This window comes from Martes martes, assembly GCF_963455335.1.
Source record: "Martes martes genome assembly, chromosome: 1".
Lineage (NCBI taxonomy): Eukaryota > Metazoa > Chordata > Mammalia > Carnivora > Mustelidae > Martes > Martes martes.
In genome coordinates, this window is record NC_137888.1 from 144,113,497 (window position 1) to 144,137,514 (window position 24,018).

Consider the following 24,018-nt stretch of genomic DNA (forward strand, 5'->3'; position numbering starts at 1 on the left):
TCTGTACATTCTCAGATTCGTACACACCCATGTGAATCTCTATATATGGGAGTGTGGCAGTATATAAGATGACCTTTCATATTTACAATAAATCCGGGGCCTCTTCCTTTTATGAAGGAGAGACATTTGCCACTTGTCATTTTAATTGACACCTGCTTCGTACCCCAGAGTGACACCAGGAGCTTTGTTCTTCTGAGACAATCTCAGTCTTGTTCTGTGGAAGGAGAGGAGATGAAAGGTGGCCTGTTGGAAGAGGAAAGCCTTTGTCACACACATACACACAAAAGGGAAAGCTTTTTGGAGAACCAGAAAGACAACCCATTCTTCACTCCAAAGCCCTGACCAGTTCACTCAGAGCACCACGGGCTACATACGACATCTTCTTGGATCAACACTGCGTATTTCTCTTAGATCACATTCCCTCCATATTCTCTCTCTGTCCCTCCCTCTGTCTCTCTTCCTCTCCCTCTCATTCCTCCCACCTTAACACACACACACACACACACACACACATATATGGTGCTCACAAATCCTTTGATTCTGTTGTAGTTACAGATTGGGAGTCTGAACAGAGATAAAAGGAAAAAAGAGATTAAAAGAGCCCCCATTTTATGAAAGTGTATAAATTCATTAATGAAATATAACATTTGCAGACTTATTCTGATGTTTTGAATTTATCAGCTTTTTTTTTTTTTTTTTTTTAAGTAACCTATGTGTCTCCTGGCCAGATGGCAACTGAGAATATAAACCCAAATATCTCGCCCCCCTCTTGTTGGGGGAATGTCTTTTAACCGCATATAGTTAGCCTTGATGATAGATCTGGAAACCTTGCCAATTTCCACACACACCGCGGATGAACTCGTTTCTTAAGCACTAAAAGAATGTTAAAAGCCAAGAACTGTCGTGACATCTCGCTGTACCCACCAGCTTCATTCAGGTCCAGTTCCGAGCGCTGCTTTTGCAAAAGGGATTTTGACAAAGATTGTGTCCAGAGGCAAAGGGGCCCGTATGACTGCAGGCTTAGGAAGTGGAGATGTGAGGAATGGTCGATGGACTCAGATACAGCCAGTCCAGTAGAGAGAAGACTTGGGTTCTGTGGAGAGATCCTGGAAGGGCTCTCAAGTGGAAAATATAATAAAGTTATCCTGTGGAATTCCGAAGGGCAGAAAGAGGATCCATAATGTTTACCAGGGGACAGACTTCAGTACAAATTTAAACATTTTCACAATCATGGTTTCCTAACAGCAAAACAGGCTTCCTCCTCTGAGGAGTCAAAGTTCAGGAGACGCGGGAGGACCATCCATCAAGGCTAGCGCAGGAAAGACTGAGACACCAGATTGGGTGACCTCCCTGGTTCCTTCTTTGCTTCTGTTCTCTGCTGATCATCTTTACATGAATACGCACTGTGGCGTGAGAGCTTACTTCTGCTAACCCATACAGGCTCATCCAATAAAGGCATTTTTTTTCTTGACCCATCACACAAACCCCATGGATTGAATGTGAATCAGGTCTCTCTGGAATTAGGCGTTACGTTATTCGCTGTCTCAGGAAATGTGAGCATGTAGGGGAGAGGAAACCCCCACCCCCGTCTCCTCACCGTTCCCACTATAAAGAGTTAACGCAGTGAATGTTGTTTTCACCTGTCTCGGCAGAGACAAATACTCCCGTGGAATGGGATGTCAGTAAGAAGAAAGGGAAGCGAGAGGTGCCGTGATGCACCTCGCTGATCCCCCTCAGCAATGAGGCGCTCTGCCCTCAGCTGCTGGCCCAAGTAGCTGCCAAGGGATCACCCCAAGTCCCTCCAGGGGAGTACCATCTCCTGCCCCCACTGCCTGGAGTTTCTTCCCTCTTTTGGCCCCTCCTCAAGTTTGCTCCTCTCCATAGGCAGCCAGCATCCCATGACTGGTTGATGCGGGGGTCCAAAATGCCGGCCACTTGGTCTTCTTGGAGACAGCTCTGACCCGCCGTCTTCTGAGGCATCAGTGAGTCGGTGGCTGTGATCTGCACCCTGGTTCCACCCCCACTGTGTGCGGTGCTGCTTCCCTTACAGGTGCCTCTCCGAAAACTCTCTGCACAGAAATCTCACAGCCTTAGGGTCTGTTTCCAGGGAACCCAAAGGAAGAGCCAGGTGTGGAAACTGAAAAAAGGCTCTCCCCTGATAGTACATTGCAGTGTCTTATGAGTCTTAGCATTCTTTTCATTCGTTCACTGATGCGTTTGTTCGTTTCACCGACGGCAGCTGGGTACCCATCCCATGTCAAACGTGTCAGTTCTTTCCAAGGATAAAAATCTTGTGGAACCAAAATTAATTTTATCATCGTGGTTCTTTTGTGAGTAGAGAGTGGCAAACCTCTTCACCGGCTCAGAGCAAACGTTTCAGGACAAAGAAAAAGTCTGTGTTTGGTTCATTGTGTTTTCCCTTCTTAGGCTTAGCTGTATCCAAAAATATTTTGCCAAGTTGGCTCTGCCTGCCAGGGAGCACTGTTGTAGGAGTGAGTGGAGAAACCAGTGAAGGACTTTCCCCTGGCTCAAGGATTCCAACTGCATTTCCTCTCCACGATGTTCGTCCTCTAAGCAGTGAGGGGGGTGGAAGGCAAGAGGCTCTAGAAGGGCTGCCCAGTGGTTATAGAGCAGCTTTACTTCAGGGCTCACAGTTCCTTCCTCATTCAGTTCCTTGGCTTCCAGAAGCTTCCCAAGGAAGAAGCACCATGCTTTTACCTGGGGGGCATGGAAGACTCAGAAAGCCTTCATTCTGTGACCCAAACCAGAAAACAACCCTGTCGGGCACGTGTGTCAGCACACACACACACACGCTGTGGGGACAGGGAGGAAGGTGCTCTTGTTTCATGACTCTCATTTTGCCAAGACTTCCCAGGAGTTTTGGAGTTAAGGATAAGTGGATTTTTAAACATACATAGTTGGTTGTGTGGTCATGCCAAGTGTCACATAGTTCCCTGCTAGCCATGCTAGAATAAAGATTCCGATTTGGGCACTTCCTTTTCCGGTAGAGGCCTGCTTAGCTAGGGCTGGCCCCTTTTGCATCCGCTGGAGTGTTCGTTCGAGAACCAGAACTGCTGAGCTCCTTCAGCAAGGACACACCTGCCTCTGAGGGAGCCAGCTCTGGGTTGCGTGGATGTCAGCCACGCTGACTCTGTTCCTAGTTCGACTGTTCCTTCTCCCCTGCCCTCCTGCTCTTCTCACCCCCTTGTTGACAGACCGTCCTTTAGTGTCCCAGAATAAAGCACGCTAGCAGAGTTGCCATCAAAATTACTCTTTCTCTGGGGATATGGACCCACCTATTTTCCAGGTGAAGGCTGGACTTACGCTACTCCTCGCTTCCTGCCTGCCTGCCATTTTGTTTGCTGCAAGCAGTGAGCTTGTGGGGGGAGGGGAGTGGCTGGTGAGCGTGAGCAGGCATGTGGGCACTCAGAAACCTTCCCCAGGAAGATTCTGTTCAAATAGTTCAGGCCTGATTAGCCCTTCCCTAGACTCCCCTCCCGAGGTAGAGAGGACCATTTAAGACAACAGGTTGCCTCTGAAAACATCAGAGATGGGAGGAAAGAGGTCAGCACAACCTTGGTGTTGGACGCAGTCATGCAAGAGGGCAAGTTTATGAGAGAAGCAGATTGAAAGAGGCAGGGAAAGATGTACTTTTCCAAGGATGCCAGAGTTTTCTTTTGGCTTTTGCAATTATAATAGTGGGCATTAATCATGTCATTTTTAAATGTAATGTACACAAAGATCCCACTGAGCACTTTCTAGGGCCTCAGTAAAATGCCACGGGAGAGCTTCTCGGAGCCCTTAGCTGGGTTAGGCTTCAGATACATGAAGTGAAGGGATGCTACATGTAGAAGTAATTTGTTCATGACAACATAAAATATTTCACTGAACCATAAACAAAGAACACCTTGCAGTTCTTTCCCATGTGTTTTCATTTTTTTTCCCCTTCCGTTCCTTTCTGTGAGTTGGGGAAACTGCCAGTGTTTCATCTAGGAAGCGTGTTCCATGCTGTCCACACAGCCAGCTGCTACATGGGATACACCCTCACACAGAGCTCTCTGGGGCCCAGCAAACAGACGCGAGGAGCTGCCACGACGTTCCCAGGAATGCTCTTGGAGCACAGTTGAGCTAGACGTGACCTTGATCCTCTGAGATAAACTGGGAACGCAGTGTGAACCTGGCAGGGCTTTCAGGATGGAAGGTCTAACCCTGAGGACCTCAAAGTCTTCGGTTGACCATGCCTTCCTATCTCCTGGTTTAATTAAGATTTAATATGTAAGGTTCTCCAGCCAGACAGCCCCTAAGGAAAGCCTTCATGTTTACACTCATAAGTGGGTTTTGAGAATACGCAATGGAAAAACCGAAATGAGTAGAAAAAGCATAGGAGACTAGAGGACAACCTGGTAACGTGGGAGAACAGGAACCAGCTGCCACTGTTCAAACAGCTTTGGGAAGGATATAGAGTCCAGATTACTTTTCTGTCCAGGGGGCCATATTCACCCATTCTTTTTTTTTCTCTTCTCTCCCCTGCCACAAACCTCTGCACCGTAGGAGAAAGAATGATGAGAACATAACACTAGAGACGCTTTGCCATGACCCCAAGGACACTTACCACGGAATCGCTCTCGAAGATGCTGCTTCTCCAAAGTGTATTATGAAGGAAAAAAAGGTGTTGGGCGAGACTTTCTTCATGTGTTCCTGTAGCTCCGATGAGTGCAATGATCACATCATCTTCTCTGAAGGTGAGTTTTCTTCCCTTGAGGGTCAGGAGCCCAGCTTCCTCTGTGTGCGTCTCTGTGTCCCTGGCCTGTGGTCTCAGACTCCTTCTTCTACAAAATAGTGTATGTTCCTTATCAAAAATTCAAACAGTCCAACAGTACGTAAACATTTTTAAAGGAAGTACATGAACCTCAGCCCCTCATTCCTAACCCACTCCATCCATCCATCCATCCATCCACCCATCCATCTATCCATCCATCTGTCCATCTGTCTGTCTGTCCATCTCATATACTCATCTACCTTTCAGTGCAAATAGTTGATCATACAGTATTATTTGACAATATTTGTTTCACCCAAACACTTTTACTCCTTTTAAGCAGAACAATACATATTGTTATACTACATGCCTCTTAATAATTGTCTAGAAACTCCACAGTATGGATTAACTTCTTTGACTGATTTAACATTCCCCTCTTGGTAGATTATGTAGGTGTCTTCATTTTTCCACTCAATGCTTAATTAAATATCTTTGTACAAATCTCTTGTATGTCTGTGCTAATATTTCTGCAAAATAGGACTTCAATTCCATTTCTAGAAATGACATTTTGAATCAGAAGTTAGACACATTTTAAATCTGGATCACCACGATTAAGTTGTTCTCCTTCCCACAAAGATACTGTGAGTATGTGGATTTCCATTCCCCTACTTTAACACTGGAGATCATAAGCCTTTTAATTTTGCCAGTGTGATAGTGAAAATAATATTCTCTTGGTTTTAGGAATATAAATTCAGAGTGGGGAAAGATTATTTCAGCTCAAACAGGTCTGATTGAAAAAGAAATTCGTTTAGAACCAAGTTCTGGGTTTACACACTATCCCTGCTACTCTGTGTATCCCAACTATGGAAAATGATGTCTCATGCTTTTTGTTTGGTGCTCGCCAGCACTGCCGACCCACCTTTTTCTCTCTCTGTGTCCTTCACCTACTGCCATTGCTCTTCTTGTTCAACCCTTTACCAGTGTTAACTGCTCAGTGTACAAAATCAGACATGTTCATCTTGTCAGAGCAACATCTTCTAAAATGACTTCTCCCTCCTATTTCTCATCCTAAATACTCCATTTCTTTCTTTTTTTTAAATGTAATTTGGGTTAAGAGGGAAGATGTAACTATATTAAATCGCACTACAGCATGGTAACAGCTGATATCCTGACCGAACATGTTAACTTTCCCCAAGTAGTTCACCTTTTCAAAGAACTCCCAGTTTAAGCCAAAGGAATTAATCTCTAATAGCAGAGTATCCAAACAAGTTTATTATCATCCGTGAAACTTTTCTCTCCTTTTTTGTCCTGGCTTATCCACAATGGAAGCGTTTATTTTGTCTAAAGGGACTATATATATATATATATATATATATATATATATAAATAAATTATAGTTTACATTATAAATTAAATATATATACTATATGTATTTACATTTATATAAATATATATTGTGATATATATTTTACATTATATTATATAGCATATATTACTCATATTTATATTATTATATAATTTATAATATATTACAAATTTTATATATATATATTACTCTAAGCTCTTAAGATATTCATGACTTCGGCTTTCAGTGTATTTCAACTCAGGTGATAATCATGGGCTCATTTCTATATTTTCCCTCTTACTCATTATCAGAGTGTTTCTTTCCCTGTGAGGCGGGATAATCAGCATAAAGGCAGTTTCTCATTGTACAGCTCAGGAAATCCAGTGCAGCTAATGTCTCGGTTGCTGGATGACTTCAGAGTCTCCTAAAATGCTCCAGGGACTGTTTGCTTTTTAGACATCTCCCTTCTCTGCAGTGAAATGATCCCCCGCCACCTAAAACACCCTATAATTAGCAATATTTGTGGACCCACTTCCCCTCTCATTGCCACCATCTCTCTCTTACACTAAGAAATGAAATCTCTTGAGGCAGTTTTTATTTCTCCACTCCAAGTCAAATAAAATGTCAAACACGAACACTCTAAAGTGTTTTAAGCTGTATTTTTATTAGTATAGTACTTTGTTCTTGTTACCAGATTTCTGATCTGCAAACTCAGCAAATGATAATTACTTACATCTTCCATTTTTCTTAAAAACTTAAGGGAAAGCGTGCTTGGGTGGCTCAGTCGGTTAAGCATCCGACTCTTGATTTCGGCTCAGGCCTGATATCAGGGTTGTGGGACCAACCCTGCCTTGGGCTCTGTGCTCAGTGGAGGAGTCTGCTTGAGATTCTCTCTCTTCCTCCCCCTCTGCCCCTGCCTTCCATGATCTCAGTCTTTCTCTAAAATAATAAGTCATCTTTTTAAAAAATTAAGGGAGGGGCGCCTGGTTGGCTCAGTGGGTTAAAGCCACTGCCTTCCGCTCAGGTCATGATCTCAGGGTCCTGGGATCAAGCCCCACATCGGGCTCTCTGCTCAGCAGGGAACCTGCTTCATCCTCTCTCTCTGTCTGCTTCTCTGCCTACTTGTGATCTCTGTCAAATAAATAAATAAAATCCTTTAAATAAATAAATAAATAAATAAGGGAAAGAGTTGAGCCCCAAGATTTTCTTTTTAAATGCAAATCTTTATTTTCAGGGCTATGATTCCTGATAGCTGACATTCAGGGAGAATGGATCCTCCCTTTTGCCAAAAGCTGTTGTGTAGAATTCCAAGAAAGCAGGGTCTACCCCCTGAAATCACCCAGACCTCAGATTCCAGCTAGAAGAGTGGGCATTTGTGTTAGTCCTTATTGATGGCCTAGTGACAGCTGTTTGTCAAAGGAGACCTGTCAGTCTCCAAGACTTAGCAGGAAGAGGGACTCCAGAGCCAATAGCTGCTCTGCTCACTTGCAGATGACATACCCACTTTGCAAAGACATTATGCGGTTATTGATCTCCCATTGAAACTTTAAAAATCAAACAAAACCACTCAGTTTTATTCATTCCATCACCAGTTTCCAAGGGCAGTGAAGACCCTTCATTTGCAGAGGCTGAGCAAGGTGATTGTTGCGATTTTAGGAAAGAGAGGACTAGTGTCACGTAATTGGTCAAGAATGAAATCTCGAGATGGCTTTCGATGCACTGAGGGCCCGACCTGCTACTTACTAGCTTTGCCAACTTGGGCCAGTTACCCGATGTCTCCCTGTTTCCGTCCTCTCATGTGTGAAATGGAAATAAAGGGGCGAGGTGGGGGTTTCATGATATTGTCAGGATTGAATAGATGGACGCAGGCAGAACATTTGCATTGGTGCCCAGTCCAGCGGGAGAAGTCACCAGTGCTGGCTGCTGGTTTTATGGGGGCTCTTTGCGTAGGGTCTGGGACTTCCGCGTGAGCCGTGACCAGGACGGTGCAGCCTAAGTCTGCTCCGGCACTGAGGTCATATAGCAGTGTTTCGACCAGGGTGTGCCAGCAGAGCGTTGAGATCCCACTGCGTATCTGTGCCTCATCCTCCACGCGCCTTCAGAGAGGCAAGGGGGCATGTCGAGTCTAGGATTTCTAATCACAGCTAACCACATCCCTCCCATCACCGGATGATATGACAAATGAGACACCTTGTTCCTGTTTTGACTCAGAATCACAGCAGGAAGCAGCTAAATAAAACTGGAAAGACTCACAAGTGCCACTCAGATCGGTGATGAAGGCAATGACACTGTCCTCGCTAAAGAGATGCACTCTTCTTTTCAGCAGAAAGCTCACATCGAGCCATGTGCCCTTCTCACTGAATGGCCGTGCCGCTCTCGATCCCCTAGTGCTGATAGGGGGACCTATTGCCCAGGCTGGCTGTGGGGGGTAAAAAAGGTGATTCTGGGAGAGCTCGGCTCAGTAGCCAGCACACAGCAGGTGCCTTCTGTCTTTCTCTTTCCTCCCCTGGGAAGGGGAATGCCGTGCCAAGGAGCACAACTGTTGTGAATGCTGAAAACTTTTCATACCCAAAGTCTTGGCTCCCCAGCGGTGGCAGGCTTACCAGGGAGCTTGTAAGACACATGCAATCTCCTGGACCTGTCCTACCAGCATCTTCCTTGTAACAATGTCCTTGGTGATTTCTTTGCACACTGAGGAGTAAAACGCCCTGGTGTGAACTCACCCAGCAAGGCGTGGAACCAGAGATGAGTCTTGTTAATTTCATGCTGCTGTCTTGGTGAGCGAATCAGCCCAAGAGGAATACATTTGGTCTTAAATCTGGACATTTGGAAATGAGCTAAAGATACTGTACTCAGTCCATTCGTGTATCGTGTAGCAGAACTCTGCCGTGAAACGTGGCTGTCTTTGAACAATGTTAGTAAAGTAAAAAATTCATTTATATACTCCACAAACTTGGTGCTAGCAGATGCATGTAGATATCAAGCACCTTTTAGGTAATATTTCTTTTGTTTCCATGATAATGTTTATGTTAATTTGTCTGTGGGATTGGCCCCTAATATTTCCCAAAGCAAGAAGACATTTAGGAATGCTTTTAAGATGTTCTGAATGGGGTCTACCAAGGAGCTGTTTGGTAGCCAACCCTGGCCAAGTAATAGAGTAACATTAAAAAGTTTGCCTGAGTCAGTTTGTTCCTTGGTTGTTGGTTATGATCATCTGCTGGAGCTGGGTATGTGGAAAGCAAGAAAGTGACTTATAGGAGCTTCCAGCTCCCAGATGACTCGACCCCTGGCCATTCCACTTTTCCCCTGACTTGGAGCTGAACTGCTCATTCCAGAAATTGAGAGGCCCCATGGCTCTGCAGGAAAGGGAATTAGCATTAAACTCCAGTCCTGAACTTTGAGAAGTCTGGTTTCAAGGCTAGAGACCCAGCCCCTTCCTTAACTGAAGAGCCAACAGGCTAACACCTTGTCCAAGGTCCAGGCTATGGAAATTCATAGAATATTAGAACATTAGCAGTGATGATCACTGCCCTTGGTTGGGAGTCTGTGATAGATTAGTCACCTGTGCTAACCACTTATAGATATGTTGTCTTGTTTCATATATATATATGTGTGTATATATATATAATTTATATGTGTATATATATTTAAAATTTAAAAAATATTTTATATATATATAAAATATTTTTTAAATTTTAAAATAAATAAAATAATAATAAAATACCATTTCATAAATAAAATAATAAAATGTTATTTTATAAATAAAATAAAAAATAAAATAAATTAAAATAAATAAAATTAAAATTTTAAATTTCAAAATAAAAATATGTATATATATTTTAAAGGTTCATTCATTTTAGAGAGGGGGGAGGGACAGAGGGAGAGAAAGAGAGAGAGAGAGAGAGAAAGAATGCAAAGCAGACTTTCCACCTAGTGTGGGAAGCTCCATGCAGGGCTTGATCCTGAGACCCTGAGATCATGACCTGAGCCTAAATCAAGAGTTGGACATTTAACTGACTGAGCCATCCAGGTGCCACTAGGTTCTATTTTTTTTCTAGCATCATGTTTTAGCATTTTTTTCAGCTTTATTGAGGTATAATAGGCAAGTACAATTGTAAGATATTTAAAGTATTCATATACAGTGGTGCCTGGGTGGCTCAGTCAGTTAAGCCTCTGCCTTCAGGTCAGGTCATGATCTCAGGGTCCCAGGATCCAGCCCCATGTTGGGCTCCCTGCTCAGCGGAAAGCCTCCTTCTCCCTCTCCCATTCCTCATGCTTGTGCTCTCTCTCTCTCTGTCAAGCAAATAAATAAAATCTTAAAAAAAAGTCTACACATACATTAGGAAGGGATTCCTCTCATCTAATCAATAATGTTTGTCACCTCACATATTTATTTGTATGTATGAGAACATTTAAATTCTACTCTTTTAGGAAATTTCGATTATACAAGACCTTTATCAACTATACTCACCATGTTTTACATTAGATCTTCTGACCTTATTCACCTTACAGATGAAAGTTTGTACCTTTTATCAACCTCTCTGTATTTCTCCCACCCTCCAGCCTCTGGCAGCCACTTTTCTACTTTTTATGAGTTTGACTTTCTTTTTCTTAATATAAGGGTCCATGTGTAAGTGATACCATGTAGTATTTGTCTTTCTTTTTCTGGCTTATTTCAGTTAGCCCAATGCCCTTAAGGTTCATCTGTGTTGTTGTGAATGGCAGAATTCCCTTCTTTCCCATCTCTGAGCAATACTCCATTGTGTGTGTGTGTGTGTGTGTGTGTGTGTGTTCCATGACTTTTTTATCCAGTCACCCATTAATGGACACTTAGGCTGTTTCTGTGTCTCAGCCATTGTGGGTGATGCTGCAGTGACTATGGGAGTGCCTACAATCTTCGAGATCCTGTTTTTATTTCCTTTGGTTGTTTACTCTGAAGTGGGATTGCTGGATCGCATGGTAGTTCTATTTCTAATTTCTCGAGGAGCCTCCATACTGTTTTCCATAGTGGCTGCACGGATGTACATTCCCACCAGCGGTGCAAAACAAGTTGCCTTTCCTCTACTTCCTTGACAACACTTGTTATCTCCTGCCTTCTTAGATTCATCATTTTTTATGCCGAAGTGACTCCCATGAAATAAGCTCAGCTACACGTGCCATTTTACTTACAAAGAAATGGGTCTCCAGAGAGTGACATGAGCTTCCCAAGATGTCCCAGTTGGTTCTTCACCTTTTGCCCACAGAGAACCAGAGAATCTTGTGTCTTCTTCAGGGAATGCCCTCACCCTTCCACAGTCAGGTGGGAGGGATGGGGGAGGGTAATATGCTTTTCCTCAGGCTTATATCCGTGACGGTTTGCACCCCTTGCCTCAGAGGCTGTCTGTTCTGTGGGCACAGGACGGGTCGCTGAAGTACAGACTCACCATTCAACAAATCTTGGCAAGAAGTACAACCCCAGGCCAACATTCTTCACGGGCTTGTGAGAAATGATGTTTATAATGTAAAGGATGGCCAGCAGGATGCTCATCTTTTGAGAAGCTCATGGTTCCCCCCCCACCCCCCCAAGACGATCTGAGTGCAAATCCCCAGTAAGCCACAAATAAACTGTCCCTGAGTGAACCACTTCACCTCTGTTTTTCCCCTCTGAAAAGTAGGGAGAAAAATCGTGCTTCTTTGGACAGGATTCTTGTGAGGATAAATGACCTTATTCACGTAGGGGACTTAGAAATAGTCCCTAGTCCAGAGCAAGTCTTCGATAAACTTGGGCTGTAAATAGTTACTGTTGCTCCCCTAGATTCAAATGTCTCATTGGATTTAGCAAGGAGCTTTGAGAAATGAAATCAGGGTGATAGGTACACTGTAGGGAATGCTGTTGGGGAAACGGTTGCATTGTATTGTTCTCTCCCTGAGGAAGCAAGGAGGGAGTTCTCTCAGCTGCCCCCCTTAGGAAGGGTGTTTCCCTCACAGGGTCCTCTTCGTTTCTGATCTTAAGGACACTTTGAAACATACAGAGTAGAGGTCAGCAAACATCTTTGCTAAAGGACCCGTTAGTAAATATTTTTTTGGCTCTGCAGGCCCTAGAGCCTGTCTCTGTCCCGGCTCCCCAGCTCGCCGTGGAAGCAGCCAGAGATGGCATATAAACAATTGGGTGCAGCTGTGTTCCAATAACACTCATTTACAAAAACAAACTTCAACCCCTGACGTACATCATGGTTTTTGTATATCCCCCTTCCGTACCAACTAAGTCGTGCTTCTAGAGAGTATGTGGCCCCTGATGACACCCCCTGCTTGCCTTATATTCCACATTTATCTTTTCATTGTCTTCATCCCACCGCTCCCTCCCCCTCCTTTTCTTTTCTTGTCCTCCTTCCCTACTGTACTTATCTATAGGTTACATGAGATTTTTTTGTTGTTGTTGTTAAACAGGATGGAACTATCAGTAAATACATCAGTTATGTGCAGCCAACTTAGACATGAGGACTCTAGAAACCACTTCTGACTCCAGGTTCAACCCATGTGGTTAAGCAGAGAAGCAGACCTTCCGAAGTGGGCTGCCGCCCAATGTGCGTTCACTGCTGACGTGCCTGCTACGTGCAGACCTTTGCAGTTCGCATGCCCTTGAACCTGAGAGGCTGAGAGGAGAAAGACAAGGGCTCCCGGTAGCCACAGAGTTCCAGTCCTTCCTCTCTCATTGTAGAAATTCTTTTAAATGAAAACAGCCTCTTTGGTTTGCAGGCCTAACTCTGGCAGGAAGACAAATGATTTTTTTACAGTATCAGACACGCGGTTTCCTGTCTATGTTTAACTTGCTAGCAGAACATCTCAGCCAGCTGGTTCCCCCTGGACCTATTGTGACCTTAATCACATGGCCTCGAGCCATCCAGCCACCCAGTCTGTATTGGTCACATGCCTTGCCACACCGCATTGAGTCCTATTGGTTTCTGAGTCAGAGACAACCCAGGAGTGTGGCCCCCTTTCTCCTAAACCCCACTTTGGGGTGGTTCCGTCCCAGCATCATGGAACTGGCTTCTTGGGGAAACTCTTAGCTCTTGCGTGGAAGAAACACGAAGAATAAATGGCGGTCTGGCAGCTGTGGGACTTCTGGGTGTGCTGCCTTTGAACTGTGCAGACACTAACTCAAAAGAGCTGTCTCGCCAGCTGTGCGTTTTTGTTTTAGGAGAAACAAACCAGATTGACTTTCCGGTCGAAATGCAGAAGACAAAAGTAAGTGTGGAAATAGGGTCGCGAAGAGTTGTTAGAAGAGGAAGAAAATTACGGCTGGAAGTCCCTGGTTTCATTCCTGGGAAGAGAAATCAGTTATTTGAGGTGATGACTCAGGGCTCCAGGGTTCTTGGGTTGTGAATGAGCGGGGTTCAAAAGCAGCCTCTGAAACTGTGATTATGACCCGTGTCTGGCCAAGAAAATAATAAAAGTCATCCGTGCCAGAGGGCATCGTGACTCAGTCGAGTGCAGCTTAGAACGTATTAGTAGCATCTCAGGGCAAAGCATCTCTCTTCTGTAGATTTTTTTTTTTTCCCTTCCCTAAGCAGCACAGTAAACGAAGAAGCTCTGAGGCCAGATGTGGTTGCCCATTGTGATTCTTTCCACTCTGGAACCTCATTTTGATGTGAATCATGGCGGAGCGTGCATAATCCAGTCAAGACATGATCTGTCTGGAATCCCAACCACTGGATGTGAGTGACCAGCTAAACAGTTGGTCTGGTCAGGTGGTACATCTGCCGTCTTGCCTCCACCCGTGACCACCTCCTCGTGTTCCACAAACAACACATGGGTGGGTGACGGCCAAAAGGGTCCACAGAGACCTTTTTGCTGCTTTACAAGTGTCCCAGGGTCCCACCAGTGGAAAAACACCAGCACGCTAGCTAACCACCATGAAATTGACTTTCATTTCCGCTCATACTGAACTCCAGAGGCTGTATTTACCACCGCTTGGACATCTGGTGGACATGCTTTTGTAAAACCTTTTCTGATCCTGAAATCACTCCTGCATGGTGCTAATTATGCAAAATATCAATTTTACCAGCCGTCATTATACAGTCATTAGGAGGGAACCATTTTGTTTATCTTTGGCTTTAGAAAACAGCATGAAAACCAGTAAGTGGATGTATAAGGAGGCCACTTGGACTTAATGTAAAGAGGAAATTTTTAAATAGCACAGTGTTAGACCTTATCCTCATAGATCTACAGCTAGATCTCTTGTGATTAGATTATGGAATGATTTACAGAGGAATGGGGGTCTCTCTGTTACCATTCATCATTTCAAGGACGTAATTCATATTTTTACTTTAAAAAAATATACCTTGTGTTGCCTCATGAGGATATAGCTGGTTCCAGTGTCAAGAACAATGGATCCTAAATGTAGGCATTAAAATTCCTCCCATTCCTTCTTTTTTCAGGTCCCATTCTATTCAGAATACCTATTTCTCCCATCCAGCTGAAGTCATTGTTCTCTGCCTTGGCTCCACTTTGGAAACACCTGAGAATCTTTAAAAACTACTCATTAACTGGGTCTTAGCCCTGCAGTTTCAGATTTAATTGGTCTGAGGCCTGGTATCGGGATTAGGGAAAAAAACAAAACAAAACAAAACAAAACAAACCTCCCCAAGATATTCTAATATGCAGCCAATGTTGGGAACCACTGAACTCAAGACAGTTTGTTCTGCCAAATATTTTTAAATTTTTCATCATGTTCCTCACATAACCTGGAAAAGATGGTAACAATTAAAGAATGACAACCACCACAAGAAGTAGCTGAAATTCAGCCCTCCAGGTTAGAGGAGGAAAAGAAGAAGAACAACAACAACCAAAAAAAAAAAACCAAAAAACAAAAAACAAACAAACAAAAAAAACAGCCAAAAAAACCCCCTATATTATCATATCCTTGAGGAATAATAGGATTCTTTATTATAGGATAATCTCATGCTTTCCATGACTTAGAAGCAATTGCTTCCAAACAAGTGCCTCACTGAATGGAGGCATCTGAGGTTTTAGAACTGATTAAATCATACATCAGAGCAGGCATATGTTAACCCCAAACTGTGACTAGAAAGTTGGATGGCATATTTGGGGTATCACTGCTTTAGCAAAGACAAACGAGGAGAGGAGGTGTGTGTAAAGGTAGGAGGTGAAGACCCTCAGGTTGGAGGATCTGTAACAAGCTATGGTTCCCCTGAAAGTCCAGAGGAGAAATGAGGATGTGTTGCAAGTGGCCGAAGGGGGATCGATAGTGGGAATAATTAGCATGTTTTCCAAAGTGGTCTGGTTTCCCTGTTGGAGAAGATATTGAAACGACTTACTGTACCTCTGCTTTCAGGCTTTCTGAGAGCATGAAGGGCCCCTAGACAGAGTAGAAGATGACATCCAGGTAGGCAGCCCAAAAAAGAATGGAAGAATCAAGGCGGGTGGTGGAGCCTAACAAAATCCAAGCTAAGTGGTCAGGTTGCGCCTCTGTCAGTGGTGAAATAGGCATGCGTAAGACACATGATCATTTCTTGGACAAAGCCTGGCTTGGTTTGGGCTCTCTATTATGTTGGTTGCCTTCCCAAAGCCATAGCAACAAAAGTAGCAAAAATCTATATTCCGAGGAGGAACATGAAAGATGGTAAGTGCAATGGAAGGAGGGTCGACCACAGCAGAAACGGAATCAGGGTTTTAATCGCCTGGAATGACCAGTGATATGAAACTTAAGAGATTCATGGAAAATCAGGCATGTAGGTTCAGACAGTCGATTGCAGAACAGTAGCTCATCAAAAGCAGCTTGGCATCTGCTCATGTGGTAAAGACCCGGGGGTTTACAAGTGAGTGAAGGTATTTTGAATTCAGGTGATCTGGCAGAGAGTGTCAAAACAAAACAAGAGAACCAACTGACCAACCAACAGTAGTCTTCAACTGCCCTCCTCCGAAGGGCGGGCAAGAGTCCCATTGTAATCTTTGCTAAACAGATCACATTCTAAGTATTGTAGTTGGGTCTAGTGGAACATGGAGAACCTGGAATAGCAAGAATGATTTCAGAGAATAGATCACTTTACACTTAGAAAAAGGACCTGGCATTTAGTGGGGGTCTGCTGTGTGCTGGGCAGACAGACCTCAGAGTCTGGTGTATAAGTCTTTTGAAGAGTGATTGAAGGAAACAGAGATGTGCAACCTGAAAAATAAGTGATTTAGGGAAACAGATGAAATGCTCACCAAGGGTTCAAGAGCTGACCTCCATCCCACAAAACAAGAAGCCATTTCGTTGTCTTTTGCTTTAAAGAACAGCATGAAAACCAGTAAGTAGATGAGCAGGGAGGCCACATTTGACTTAATATAAAGAGTAAATTTGTAACTATCCCGGTGTTAGACTTTATCCTAATAGATCTGTAGCTAGACCTATTGAGATTAGATTATGGGATTATTTACAGAGAAGTGCGGTCCCTCTGTTGTAAAATTTCAATCAGAGTTTTGATCTCAGGAATATTCCAGAAGAGGTTGTCATACCATACTGGACCACCTGTAAGGTACTTTTGTTGGGGAGAAAGGTAGGAAGGAACTAATGCAAGGTAGACAATGGAATAGGATGCAAAGGCTAGGGAATGGCTTAGTTTTAAACTATGTATAATTGGAATAAAGCAATCGCAAAGACAAGAGGGAAGACATCTTCCATTATATTGGGAAAAATTATCCTCAGAGTCTGTCCAGAATGTCAGACTGTTCTGTCAATATTCTGGAAGCTAAATTCAATCTTGTATGCCCAGGGAGCTCACTGTCCTTCTGTTGTTTAATTAAAATGATTTCTTGTTGTTTGCCTGAATTTAGTTGTCTGCTTTTTGTTTGGACGATGGATGAAAAATCCTATCTCACTCCGCACTCCTGCAGCAGTTGATTTCGTAAATTCTCATGGACCATTTTCTCACTGGCTAGCACTGAGTGCGGTTCTACTAGGGCTTTGCAAACAGGTCCATCTCTATGGCGGAGCACCAAGGAACTTGGTCCCTGTTTGCTAAAGCCCTCCTTCTCAAATTGGACTGTGAAAATGAAGTGACTAGGGAACTTGGTAAAATGCAGATTCTGATTCAGGAATTTAGGACAGAGCTGAGATCCTGCGTTTCAAATGAGTACCCATGTAATGCCTGCAGAGGTTCTTAGTCTAGGGAACACTGTTTTCTTTTTTTTTCTTTTAATTTGAGTATAGTTGATGCACAGTGTTACATTAGTTTCAAGTGTACAACTGAGGAACTTTGAGCAGCAGGTTTGCCAAGTCTTTCTCTGTCATGCCACCAAATTGTTTACAAGACCCGTGCTCTAACCACTGAACTATGGAGCCTCCTCATCACCAAAATTTTTTATAAAAATGCAGAAGATGTTGGTAAGATATTAGAACTACCAAGTTAGGAAGTGTGTGGGGGGGTGGTGGAGTGTGTGTGTGTAAAATATGGAGGCTTGGTGTGTTTGTATGCGTGTGTGGTGGGACAAGAACAAAAGAAAACTGACAAGGATATGAGATATAACAGAATCAAGAGAGACAGTTTGTTGTGCTTCATATGAAATCCTTTATCTCGCTGTCTGGGGATCCCAGCGTGTCTGTCCCTAAAGAGGTCTGTGGATCCATAATAGTTTCTTTGCATGTTGAATGAACCTACATGAAACATATTCAGTAAATGTATAGGAGATATCGGTATCTGTGGTTCACTTTTGTCGTTTTCTTTACTGTAGCTGGGTCCAGCTTCATTAGGCATACAGTCCAGCTGAGTTATATCCCTCAGAGGACATCCAAACCAAAATCACAGGCTTCCATTTTCCCAGGACAGCCAGATGACCTCCCAACTTTCCTAAATGAACCTTCTACTTTAGAATGGCTATTTCGCTTCAAACTCTCAAAATCTATGTTATCTTAAACTTATTTCCAACTTCTTTCACTTTTTCAGGAAAGAGAATCTTGCAGCTCAGTTGGTCGTGGGGAAGACAGTTTCTCTAAAAGCCGTGTTATCATTCGACATGACACTAAAGAGGCCAACTAGCCATTGATCAAACCACATACTTTGTGATAATTTAATGCTTCTTTACCAGACCAGGATTTTTTTTTTCCTGGTTGGAAATCTGTAAAACATGTTATTATCGAGAATTGTTTTTTTGTTAGGGTTCATCGCAAAATAATACAAACATTTCTTGAGTGTTTTCTACCTTACCTTAGAGAGCTTGACAAATACTTAAGAGCTTGGCAAAGATCGCTTGTAAGCCTTATAAAAACCCCAGTGGGGCTGGTCCCAGGTTGTCTCCATTATGCAGATGAGGAAGGAGAAAAACCAAAGCTAGATCTAAAAATCAGATTCCAAAGTTTTTTTTTGTTTTTTTGGTTTTTTTTAAACTAAGTTATACAGCTTCTACATATACAGGATGGTTTCTGTAAAGTTTTTAATCTCAGGATCTACTTTATTTTTGAAGCTTCCTGTTGCCTGATAAAATGTTACTAGTTTGAAAATAGAGTTAGGCTTTTTGTTTGTTTTTTAATTTCCCTGCAAATTGCCAAAAAAGTCAGCTTCTCGATGTGCATTGAGAACGTCATGATGGGGCACCTGGGTGGCTCAGTGGGTTAAGCCTCTGCCTTCGGCTCAGGTCATGATCTCAGGGTCCTGGGATCGAGCCCCGCATCGGGCTCTCTGCTCAGTTGAGAGCCTGCTTCCCCCTCTCTCTGCCTGCCTCTCTGCCTACTTGTGATCTCTCTCTCTGTCAATAAATGAATAAAATCTTAAAAAAAAAAAAAAAGAAAAAAAAGAAAACGTCATGAAACTGGATCTCAGCTCAATGTGGTGTCCCCCGCACTGCGTGGGGGAGGTGAAGTAGCATGAACATATTAGTACATCACTTAGTCCTGGAACAATCGAGAGAACTCCCCTTCCAAGAGCAGCCCAGACTTCAGGGCTTTAAACATAGCGGCTGCTGCAGAATGTTGTGCGAAATAGTTTAAGGAAAGTAAAGGGACCTTAAATCCCAGGCAGCAAACAAAACAGCGTGGTGAAGAAAGATGACTCTGGGTTATATTGGGAGACTTGGGATAAAAATCCTCGAATGAGCTGTTTCAACAAAATGTACTTAGTGTTGGTCTGTTTGGAAATAATAGTTTCTTGACTGAAAATAAGAGTATTTCTAACGACATGAACTTCTTGCCCTTCCTGATACCTGTATCATCTTTTACAAATATATTATTTCATTAGAAAAGAAGCCCCGTGTCAGTGAATCTGGTTATATAGCAGAGGAGCCAGCACAGGGACATCTGGACACCAAGAGTCACTGAGACCAGGTGTAAAAGACTAAGCTAGATGAAACTGTTGAGGTATAATAATTCTTTCTATCGTAATGCAGATGCTTCCATTTTGTTTCACTATACTGATTAGGATCTCCAATTCATATTCAGCAGGGATAGCTCTGGTTGGCTCCTGTTCCTGTTTTTAAGAGAAATGCACCTAGGGGCACCTGGTTGGCTCACGTGGTTTGAGCTTCTGACTCTTGGTTTCAGGTTAGGTCATGAAGTCAGAGCTGTGAAATCGAGCCCTGTGTCAGGCTCTGCACTTGGCGTGGAGTCGACTTGAGATTCCCTCTGTGCCTCTGCAACCTCTCCCCGCTCTCTCTCTCCCTCTCCCTCTCAAATAAATAAATAAATCTTTTTTTTTTTTTTTTTTAAAGAACATGCATCTAACATTTCCCCATTAGGATAAGGTTTGTTGAAGATCATTGGTATATATCATCAAGGTGTTTAGCATCATCATGTACTTTCTCTGTGTCCACTGAATTGGTCATGTAGTTTTTCTGCTTTAATTTATTAATGTGGTAAACAATAGTGGGTTGTTTTGTTTGTTTTTGGCGTTAAGAGATGCTTTCCTGGTTTATCTTTGTTTCAGGTGGTCTAATGGATTTGGCTTGCTATTTAGTTAGAATTATTTTTTTTGAAATCATTAAAATCACTGTACATGAGTGACATTGTTCAGTAATGTTCTTTTCTCATACTCTTCTTGTCTGCATTTGGTTGTACTTATTTTCATAAAGTGCATTCGGCCATGGTACATTTTTTTTCTATTTTCTGAAAGAGTTTGTATAAAATTGAAATGAACGGTTCCCTGCAAGTTAGGTAGCTCTCAGCTTCATCTGGGACTGGTATGTGTTTGGGGCTTTTGGGGGAAAACTGTTGCTCAAGTGTTTGGGGTTACTTTCTTCCCCACTTTTTATTTAAAAACATTTTAAACTTGTAGAGAAGCTGAAAGGATCATGGAGGGCAGGTACCTTTGTATACTTTCCCTTTCTCAATATTTACCGTGTTAACATTTTACTACACCCTCATTTCTCTTTTTGTGCCTGTGTGTGTGTGAGCATGTGTCTGTGTAGATTATGGTCAGTACTCAAATGTCCCCAAAACTGTGGGGTCACTGATGTTTAAATTCAGAATCCAGTCAAAGACCACCGGCTGCCTGGGGTTGTTTTGCCTCATCTGTGTGTTTCTTGTTTTTCATGACATTGACTTGGAAAAGGCCAGCTCTGCTTAATGAGATTCTTTTTGCTTATTGAGATGTAATTGACATCTGACCTTACATCAGTTTCAGGTGTACAGCATAAGGATTCCTTGTATGTATATATTGCAAAACGATCACCACAATAAGTCTAGTTAACATCTGTCACCACACATGGTTACAAACATTTTTTTCTTGTGATGAGAACTTTAAGATTTACTCTCTTAACAACTTCAAAGTTGAAGTACAGGATTTTTAGAATCACTAGGTTGTACATTATATCCTCCAGACATATCTTATAACTGGAAGTTTGTACCTTTCGACCACCTTCATGCATTTCTCCTGCCTCTTAACCGCCGCCCGTGGCAACCACCAGTCTGTTCTCTGAATCTACATGTTTAGTTTTTTGTTGTTTTTTTTTTATTTTAGATTCCACATATAGATGATAAACTATTAGTCTTTCTCTGTGTGACTTATTTTGCCTAGCATAATGCACTCGAGGTCCATCTATGTTGTCATAAATGGCAGGATTTCCTTCTTTTTCCGGCTTAATAGTATCCTATTATGTACATATTTATATATTTATATATGTGTGTGTGTGTATGTGTGTGTGTGTGTATATATATATATATATATTTTCTTTATCCATTCATCCATCAATGGATACTTAGGTTGTTTCCATGTCTTGGCTACTGTAAATAATGCTACAATGAACATGAGTGTGCATCTGTCTCTTTGGAGAAATGATTTCATTTCCCTCAGATGGATTGGATTCAGACTTAACATTTTTGTAAGGATTCTCCTGGTGTTTTTATTTTAGGAAAATTTGGTATGGGGAGTTGACAGTTCTGCAAAGTTCAAATTCTGAGATGTGTGTTCAGACATGTTAATACCAAAGACCCTAAATTGACAGTAAAAGGCTAAAAACAAGAGAGAGGGAGAGAAAGATAGAAAAAATTAAGATATTAGGAAAATGTTTTATTACTCAATTTCTTTAACATTTATGAGATTATTCAAGTTTCACAGTTTTTCCTGGGTCAGTTTTGGTAAGTTACACATATATATTTTTAGGACTTCAGCGACTATTGTCAAGTTTTTAAATTTATTAGCAAAAAGTTGTCATGATGCTTTGAATCTTTGCTGTATCTGTAATGATGCGCCTCTGTACCTTTGCTTTATTGCCTTAACAGTCTCACAGAGGCTTATGTGTTGTATTAGTCAGTACGCATGGCCAGTTTGGGGTGTTGTTGCCCCCCACCTTGTGTCTTTGTTTCCTATCTCCCCGATTTCAACTTTTGTCTTTACCATCTCCTTCCTTCTATATTTCTTTGGCTCTCTAGTCTTGTCCACTTTCCAGGGCTCTTGTCTCTGTCTTCTTTTCTACGTTGAATCCTATGCTGGCTGAAGGTCCTGATAGCTGCCATAAGCATCCCTCCTCAATGAAATCCCACCCCTTCGTCTGTGTCTCTACCTAACCCGCAAGTCCTCTCTGCTCTGACCTCAGCTCACTTCATTTACATTTCCCAGTTTCCATTTCTAGGGCATGGGAACAAATAATACATATCTAGCAGTGTGGCTGTAAGATTTCAAAATAATCCATGCGAAACACAGTGTTTGGCATGAAGTCAGTGCTCAGTAAATGAGTGCGGTGCTTTTTGACATTATAATGAACAGAATAACTTGAGATGGGAAGTTCTCCCTAATCCCCTCCCCCTGCCCCCTCCCCCACAACCTCTCTAGCACGGTTTCCTTCTTTGGATCTCAGCCAGTTGCATATATATCCTGTTGCTTTAGATGATATTGGCGTGTGAAAGCTTAGTGGTTAGACTGTCACTGTTATCTTCAAGAATCTCTAGGCCGTCATGAGGTGTTTATTTACCCACGCACTAAAGCATACAGGAACCAACCATCCCTATCCCTTTCTATTGCTTGGATGAATTAATATCTTGGTAAATTTGTGACCCAAATTCCTTCATTAAGTGGAGGAATTGCCAAAACTACTGCAAATACTAAAAGTAGGAGCCCATCTCTCAAATTCACCTACGGTGATGTGGCTTTTATTAAGACACATTAACTGACCACCTGTGGCTTTTTTCCTATGTTGACCTTCATTTATTGTCTTTTTTACATTTATTGTCTTTTTTACAATATTTACAATATAAAAATATTTACAAATATATAGAGAGAGTTTTTTTTTTTTTAACTGATTTATAGAGGTTCAGTTTGAAGTTCCTTTTAGCAACCAGTGTTGGATTTGGGTATAAGAAAGGACTTGGAAGAGGCTGAGAGCAACCTGTTTTTATGGTCATTGGTGTATGCACAGGCGCGCGTGCGCACGTGTGTGTGTGTGTGTGTGTGTGTTACTAGGCAACTTGTTTACTTTTAAATGGCTCCAAAGGAATGTATACCATGAAATTTCCCCTTGAGGTTTTCTGCCAGTTTGTATTTTTTTTATGGCATACTAACATTTATCTTTGACATTTGTCTTTAAAAAATATTTATTTATCAAGGCTCTGACATTTGCAAAGTGTTTCTTATTTGCAACTAGGTCTGGCCTCTGTATGTGGGGCACATTTGGTTGGAGAGTTTCAGAATTACTAAATAGACTCTGGTGTTCATTGCTAGGGAGACAGCTTGGTGGTATGGAAAGAACAAAGGCTTTGGAGTCGCTCAAACTCGGGGAAAACATGCTCCCCTATTTGCCCTTGAGTGATTTATCAAACTCTCAATTTCTCTTTCTTCCTTCCTCTCTCCTTCCCTCCCTGCCTCCCTTCTGCCTTTCCTTCCACATTGCAAGAACATTTCTTGCAGCATCAGTTGGACCTTTGAAAGAACCAGTAGTGGTCCTTATATATTCAGACAAGGAAATTAATATCTTAACCCCTATGATAGGATGAATACTTGAAGGGCTGTTCTGAATATCAAATGAGATTACATATTTGAAATGCCTGGCACATAGTAGGTGCTCCAAAATAAAGTTAGTATTGTCTCCCCTTTCCTTTTCCCCCAAAAGCATCCAAAATAATATACTTAGCCCAGTAGCAAGGCATGGCCTCCGTAATTATTCTTGTGATTTCTCTTTTGAAAAAAGACCTCTTTTCATTCCAAAATAAAATACAAATACAGAAAAGCACATAAAACAAATGTCCTACTTAGTGAGTAATGTTAATGTTCTTGTGACCCCTGCCCAGGCCCAAAGAATATAACTTTGCCCGATATCCCAGAAGTTCTTGCATGTTCTTCAACTTAGTCACAAAGCTCTCCTTCCTTCCAGAGTTACCACTACTCTTCTTTTGTAATTATCACTTTCTTTGTTTCCTTAAAAGGCTTTATCATCCAAGTTTGCATCTGTAGACACTAGCTTAGTCCTACTACTACTACCACTACTACTACTACTACTACTACTACTACTTATTATT

The 24,018-nt window shown here is 42.3% G+C and overlaps 1 protein-coding gene across 2 annotated transcripts in view; it reads left to right on the top strand.

Annotated features, from left to right (window-relative positions):
- Positions 1–24,018, top strand: part of TGFBR2 (transforming growth factor beta receptor 2) — an 88,399-nt gene that overhangs the window by 34,874 nt on the left and 29,507 nt on the right. For both annotated transcript variants that reach the window (XM_080815655.1, XM_080815656.1), the window contains exon 3: positions 4,552–4,742. In XM_080815655.1, the coding sequence (XP_080671781.1) occupies positions 4,552–4,742 (191 nt within the window). The remainder of the gene's footprint in view (positions 1–4,551; positions 4,743–24,018) is intronic.